This window comes from Priapulus caudatus, unplaced genomic scaffold, assembly GCF_000485595.1.
Source record: "Priapulus caudatus unplaced genomic scaffold, Priapulus_caudatus-5.0.1 Scaffold1215, whole genome shotgun sequence".
NCBI lineage: Eukaryota > Metazoa > Priapulida > Priapulimorpha > Priapulimorphida > Priapulidae > Priapulus > Priapulus caudatus.
Window position 1 is genome coordinate 54,938 of NW_014578276.1, and position 7,748 is coordinate 62,685.

General features: G+C 54.4%; 1 protein-coding gene across 1 annotated transcript in view; it reads left to right on the forward strand.

The window, feature by feature from the left end:
• LOC106815840 (arginine--tRNA ligase, cytoplasmic-like) overlaps window positions 1–3,128 on the forward strand; it is a 7,468-nt gene extending 4,340 nt beyond the window's left edge. The window contains 2 exon segments of the mRNA XM_014820358.1: window positions 1,384–2,886; window positions 2,889–3,128. Coding sequence (XP_014675844.1) covers window positions 1,384–2,886; window positions 2,889–3,128 — 1,743 coding nt within the window.
• The last annotated feature ends 4,620 nt before the right edge of the window (window positions 3,129–7,748 follow it).

The window sequence follows — 7,748 nt, forward strand, 5'->3', positions numbered from 1 at the left end:
GGGGGCATGCCCCCCAGGAAATTTTTGAAAAAATGCTGCAATTTGGTGCATTCCAAGCTATTTTGAACACATTGTATGAGACTCTTGCATCTCTTTTTCAAGTTGTCAAAAGTTTCGTCAGTGAGGCGGTGTTTTGGACAAATTTCTGTGTGGCGGCTGAGAATTTGAGCGAGGTGGTGGCCCGCCTCACTCGTGTCAATGCTTTTATCGGGGAAACACTGAGGCCTATAGTGCCTGTTCCGGCTAGACACCAGCAAAGCATAAATGTGAACCGGTGATCGAAACAAACAAAGACAAAAATTCACGAAAACAAAACTTTATTCTTGTCTTCAACTAGAATCGTCGTCAACCATGTCAAACTCAAGACTCACGCACGTTAGAATTAATTCCTCGTTAATCGATAAACGCTCGTTAACACCGAATAGCGGCGAAAATCTCGCTGCAAAGACTACGGCCATCGGAAGCACTGCAATTAAAACCTAAATGTCGATGTATTCCATGTCATTGCAATTCAGTTTCTAGCAACGTTCACACAAATACCTACCGTTATGTGGAAATATCGAAATTCGTGTCTACCCAAGATAGCAGTTATCTACTGACAGCATTGACATGGACTAGAATCGATAGAATAGAAACCGGGGCGACGATTCGATAAATTTTTCTACACATTTGCCTGTCTATTACATCAAGTCAAGCGTTGCCCTATCAAGTTGCTAGTCAAGCCTATCTCTGCCGTTTATTTTAATTATCAATGACCTTAATTGCTTACCAGTGGTAATTTTTCTACACATTCGCGTGTGTCTATTACATGAAGTCAAACATTGCAAGGAAGCCCATCTTTATCATTTATTAATCGTTAATCAATCGCCCTAATTGCTAATTAAACTAATTAACTAAAGCAATTGCTAAGCTTACCAACGGTCTGCTATACTGCGGTGTGTCTATCGGTACGACACTGATTAAGGTATGCACCCAGCGAAGCGATACATGTGCTTTGGCCTAAACATGCGCCGTAACGTCGTAAACTTACACACACGACGGCGCGGTGAAATACAGACCACGCTCCAATTATAATATTCAGACGGCGAGATTAACAGCTGAACCCAATCAAAGTGCAATCTCGAAGAAACGACACTACTTTGACATCATTTTGCTGCACCAACGTAATAAGAACTCGCTATTAGTATACCATGTTTAGAATAGCGTCCTCAGTCTTACACGACCGTTCACCGAACAATGCGACTGTTCAATGAAGAATGTGACCGTTCGACGAACAACACGACTGTTAAATGAACAACGTGATTGTTCAACGAACAACACAAATGTTTCACGAACAATGCGACCGTTCTACGAACAACACAACTGTTAAATGAACGTAAGAAGGTTTCGCCACGGGACGTCGCGGCCGCGATCGTCGCAAACCTCCCGCGGAACGACGTGACAGAGGAAGGCGCGGAGGTCGCCGGACCGGGGTTCGTGAACGTGCGTCTGCGTCGTTCGTTCGTCGCCCGTCGCCTCGCCGACGCGCTCGCCCGCGGACCCCGCGCTCCGGCCGCGCGCCGCCTCCGCCGCGTCTGCATCGACATGTCGTCGCCGAACGTCGCCAGGGAGATGCACGTCGGCCATCTTCGGTCGACGATCATCGGGGAGGGAGTAGCCCGGCTGCTCGCGTTCGTCGGACACGAGGTCGAGAAAGTCAACCACGTCGGCGACTGGGGGACACAGTTCGGGATGCTCATCGCTCATCTCGCCGATTGTTTCCCCGACTACAACTACAAGACCTCTCCCCCGACACCACTTCCTATTGCCGATTTGCAGTCGTTCTACCGCGAGTCGAAGGTGCGGTTCGATAAGGACGAGGAGTTCAAGCGGCGCGCGTACGCGGAGGTCGTGCGGCTTCAGCGCGGCGACGCGGACGCGACGCGCGCGTGGAGTCTCATCTGCGACGTGTCGCGTTGCGACTTCGAGCGGATCTACGAGCGCCTCGGGATCTCGGACCTCGTCGAGCGCGGCGAGTCGTTCTACCAGTCGCGCATGGTCGACGTCGTGCGCGAGCTGGAAGAGCGAGGACTGCTCCAGGAGGACGAGGGACGCAAGATCATGTTCCCGCCCGGACGCCCGATCCCGCTCACCGTCGTCAAGTCGGACGGAGGCTACACGTACGACACGTCGGACCTCGCGGCGATCCGGCACCGCATCGTCGAGGACCGCCGCGACTGGATCGTGTACGTCGTCGACAGCGGACAGGGAGTGCACTTGGAGAACGTGTTCGCGGGGGCGGCGATGGCCGGCTGGTACGACCTGGAGCGGGAGCGCGTGCAGCACGTCGGATTCGGCGTCGTCCTCGGCGACGACCGGAAGAAGTTCAAGACGCGCTCCGGCGCGACGGTCCGCCTCAGCGATCTCCTCGACGAGGGGGTGAGGCGGGCGGACGCGAAGCTCCGCGAGAAGGAGCGCGAGAAGGCGTTGACGGAAGAGGAGCTGAGGAGGGCACGGGACGCGATCGCGTACGGGTGCATGAAGTACGCCGACCTCTCGCACTGCCGCACGAACGACTACGTGTTCTCGTTCGACAAGATGCTGGAGGACCACGGAAACACGGCCGTCTACCTCCTCTATGCGCACGCGAGGATCAAATCGATCGCGCGCTCGGCCGGGGTGGACGTCGCCGCGGAAACCGCGCGCGGCACCTCCGTGTCGCTCGCTCACGAGCGGGAATGGCGGCTCGCGAAGACGCTACTGCTGTTCGGCGAAGTCGTGGCGCGCGCCGCCGACGATCTGATGCTGCATTCGATCTGCGAGTACATGTACGACATCGCCTGTCGCTTCTCGGAGTTCTACGAGCGCTGCTACTGCATCGAGCGTCGGGAGGACGGGACGGTCGCGAAAGCGCAGTCAACGTGGGACGCGTGCTGCTGTGCGAGGCGACTGCAGCCACCCCGGTCGCGTGCGCTGCTCCACAGTCCGTAGGCCATCCGACTGCCGTAGACAAAGGATGTGAGGGCGACACCCTCCACCGGCTCTCGAGCTGCGCTGGCTTCTACATCCTAGGCCATCGACGGGCCAGGCTAGACAAGATTGAGGGCGACCGGCCTCCACCTACGCTCGCGCTGCTTCCACAGTCCTAGCATCGACGCGCACCAGCGCGATACGACAGAGATCGTGAGGTGACGCGCCCCTCCCGACCTCCGACTTGCTTGGCTTCACACGTGCCTAGCCATCGACGGCCGTAGACAAGATGCTGAGGCGGCCGCGTCCCAAGCTCGCTCTGCTGTTTCGCACATCCTAGCCAATCGAGACGTCATCGCGTAGACAAGATGTGAGGCGACGCGCCTGGCCACCCTCCGCTCGCGTGGCTTACCACATCCTAGCCATCGACGCGCGACTCGGAGACAAGATGTGCAGCGACCGACCTGCGCCACCCCTCGCTGTCGCTGGACTCCACATCCTAGGCCATCGACGCCGTAGACAAGATGTGAGGAAGGACCTGCCTCCACCCTCAGCTCCGCTAGCTTCTACATCCATAAGACCATACTCGCCCTAAGACGCCGAATAGACAAGAATATGGGCAGGCGACGGAGAATGCCGCACGACCCTAGCGGAGAGAAGAAGCGATCTGAAAAGTCATGATTCATTAGGTTCGCACAGTGCCTTTCGAAAAGGTCCTTGAATTTGAGGGGAGTACCCTTCGAAAGAGTACATTGAATATTAGTAAATGTTCGATTTTGTTGGCTATGAAAATGTCCTTGAATTTCAGCGAAAATGTCCTTGAACTTTTAGAAAGAGCACACATTGCCTGGTAGATACAAAAGAATATTTTGTACCAATCAATAATAAGTGCAAACGGCTCAATAAAAATAATATCGCGTTTATAGCTTAAAAACGCCTATAGACCACGATAGACGAGTTGAATGATGATCACGAATATTAAGTATAGTTCAGTAAAATCAGGTCAGTAAAATCCAAAGGTATGTTGTAAGAAGTGACAGTGTTTATGAAGGGTTGTCATTATGATGACAGGTAAGTTTTTAAGAAGAGGTGACATGCAGTGATCTTAAACGAAATGGGGCTTATTAAATTAACTCAGGGTATGTTTTGTTCTGTGTATGAATTCCGAATAAAATGCCTGATAAAATGTCCTTGAATTTCCGATAAAATGTCCTTGGAAAAGTCTTGGAAAAAATCTACAGTCGCTCCTGCTGATTAAAAAACATGTAAGGCGCCACGCGCGCCACGCCCGACGCGCAGGACACGATAGAAATGACGCGGTTTGAGGTGTTTTGCACAGCGCGCGCGAGTAGCGAAAGATAGAAATGACTGCGATGTGGACACGATGTGACGGCTTCTCCACCTATGGTTGGCCATGCGTCAGCCTGAAAAAAAATTTGTACTGCAGGCCTAAATGATCTTTTACGCAACGGATAAATTATGTGCGACGAGGCCCCGTGGTTGGGTACGAAAAGCGGCTAATTGTCTACCTGCAATAACAAGAAAAGATGTGAGGTAGTCCCCCGCGTGCGAAAGAATAGAAACAAAATAGAACAACGCCGACGACGTAATGTTAAGGCATCCCACCCGCGTAACTGCGAGCTGTTCCGTAGTATTTGGTTTTTCTTTCGCGCGCTCGCAGTAGCTATATATGACGTATTAACGTCGCAACGATGTAAAGACTATTTGTAATAAATTCATTTGATTTAAATTAATGAAAACACAAGTTCTCCGCCGCGAGATAATGTTTACTGTCTTTACGGTCGCCAACGCCACCGATCCCGTGTTGCTTGGCCGGCGGATTTGAAGTTTTACTAGTGAATAGAAAATAAAAATGGCAATTCTCCGAAACAAAGCTTATCATTGCTTCATTGTTTGAAGATGGAAGTGAACGGGCTCACGTGTGAGTGTCACACGTATGTGTATGCATGCACGTGAAGAGGAGAGTGCATGTGATATCGGCTCATTATATAAATTTTACACGCGACTATAAGCGCGCTGTGTGATGCATGAAACGCGTCAGCAAATCTGGGCTTTACCAACCGACAATTAGCGTAGGTCCAACCATCCGCAGATGAAGACGGGATACCAGAGAAGTGTTCCTGAGCAGGAATGTGTTGATCCGCTAACCGCTGAGCAATGGATCTTGCGCAGAGTCCGCGGAAAGGCGCACGCGGCCAGCCATATATATTCCGATTCTAAGGTATAGTATACTTAGTATATCATGATGATTATGTATTATATTATGCGTTTATTAGTATTTCTTGTCATCTTTGTACATTTCCTTTCAGATAATTCTCTTCACCCAAAAGCATTACCCGAGCCTGCGCTCAAAGTTGCCTTCAGTCCGCTTCTCACTACGTGGGGGAAAAGGGTATATGAAACAGACCCTAGGTTTCCGCTGGCCAAAAAAAGTCTGTGAGGTGGTAAATGTTTTTTTTTGTGATGTCTTTTGCGCGTTTCGAGGTCCCTAGCAAAGCGAGCAATGCACAGGTGCTGGCCCAAGCCTAGGGGGTCCGGGGCCAATGCCCCCCAGGAAATTTTGGCAAAAAATCTGCGCAATTTGGTGGCATTTCCCAAGCTATTTGAACACATTCGTATGAGACTCCCTGGGCATCTCGTTTTTCCAAGGTTGTCAAACGTTTCGTTCAGTGAGGCGGGTTGTTTTGGACAAATTTCTGGTGTGGCCGGCTGAAAGAATTTGAGGCGAGGTGGTGGCCCGCCTCACTCGGTGTCAATGTTTTATCACGCGCCTCAGCGGCGTATATGCGACCGCCGACGTAGCGCCGCCCGACGGCGCAACTTCTCGCGGCGGAAAAAACGGAAGCACGCGCGTAGCAATAAACTCGAGAACGAAATTGCTACCAAGGACGTTATAACGCCGAAGCCTAAGCGGGAGACGATGTACCGAGAGAAAATGATAGGCCAGTCCAAGGCCGGCATGTCTCGGAGTCCGGAGGACGCTGTGCCCGCGATAGGTCACACAAAGCAGATCGGTAGAAGGACAAAAGATCGGATCATTAATCTAGAACATGATGCGTGGGAAGTGCAAACGCGATGGGTATCCAGTGCGATTTAGACAGACCGTCTCCGACGAGATTACGAGCGGTCAAGCTTTGATGTAGCGGACTCGGAGGTGGCCCAGCCTCAATGCTCTAGGCGCGGATTCCCCCACCGGCCGTGATTAGAATGTAGGGGGCCGTGCCTGGTGTGCTGATGGGGCAGTGCGCGTGGCGCAGACCGGGCGAAGCGATCGTGGGAGGCGGGAAGGAACCGTAGAGTAGGTCAGGACGGGGGATGAGTCGTCCAGCGGGGGCAAGGCAGATGACGCGGCGCGCCCCGGCACCCAGGGCACCGTCGACGCGCGGCGCGACCGGACCGACCGACGCCCGACCCCGTGACCGGGCACGGTAAGTCGAGGACCAAACCGAAACTTATGGAAGTAAGTTTGTCCTGATGGCTCCGCTGAGGACTGTTGGTATGGGCGAGGCGCCCCACCACGCGACAGCTGGCCAGGTAGTGTGCCTGCGTCTCACATGAACGGAGAGATCATCTGGCTCGCCCGAGCAGCTCTGCGACCAGGAGTAGCCGCAAGGCGCATCCTCTCGAAAGCCCGCAGCTCTCGCACTAGTGGGCGCCCGTCCACTCAAGGGGTACCGATAGCGCGCAAGAAGGGATGTGCGCAGCTGAGTAATTGCGGGAGCCGACTCGTCGCGCGGGAGAGCGGGAGGGGGCGCAGATGCTTGATGGAGTAGCGAGGGCAGGGACCTGCGGGGCTGGGCCGCGGGGATCAGGGGATGTCGCACGCAGACCACACGAAGTTCAATTAGTACGCATTGTGGTCTCGAGGAAGGAGACGAGAACGCCTGAGAGTTTCGAGGATGTGCCAGGTCAGACTGTCCGAGCGGCCGATTAGCCGCGCGACGGCGCCGCGCAACCGGCGCGCTGGCGTGGTAGATCGACGACATTCCGATCGTTAGCCAGAAGACTATGATGCGAGACAGCTGTCTGCACATTGTTCCTTATGCCCGATTGAGGGAACGGTTGGTACAGGGCGAACGGCCGGCGTGAGGGAATGTCCCAGCGCAACGCCGGCCCCGCGGACAATGCGCCTCGGGATCGCCTGAAAAAGGCGGCTGCGGAGGGCGTTGAGCATACGGCCTCCCGTCATGGGTGTCGAAGGAGACCAGGAGCACGGGAGGTCCGTCCTTTCCAAAGGGCACGAGAGTCGACTTGGCCCGGCACGAACGGCATGATTCTCCCGAACGGGCGGGGCACGGGCGCGCGCGAAGCAGCTAGCTGTAGGTTCCAGCCACACACAGACGGGTCGTCTAAATCGCTGGAAGAGTGGATGCGGCACTTAGCGCGGGCGCAGAGAATTCAAGCAGAGCTGCCCGGGCAGCAAGGGACGCGCGACGGCAGAGCAACCTTGGGCGGGGCGCAGGCACCAGGGAACGATAGATGGCTGAAAAAGGAGCGAAGGAACGGCCCGGGAGTCCGATGAAGGGATGGGAGAAAGATTCGAGCCCGTGTGGAGCGCGACGTGACTGCAGACGAGAAATGGGTATTGGGCGGGGTGCCCGAGTCGTAAATGCGAGAAGTGAGCCGGTGGTAGGTGGCGCGAGGTGGGATGATAAGACTACGCGGAAGCTTCCTGAAAGTGCGCGGGGCCTAGCGGTGCCCACAGATCGAGAGGAAGCGGTCGATCGACCCATACAACGGCGGCGCGGGGCTGCTCTAGAGGGTGTACGGGGGGTCGG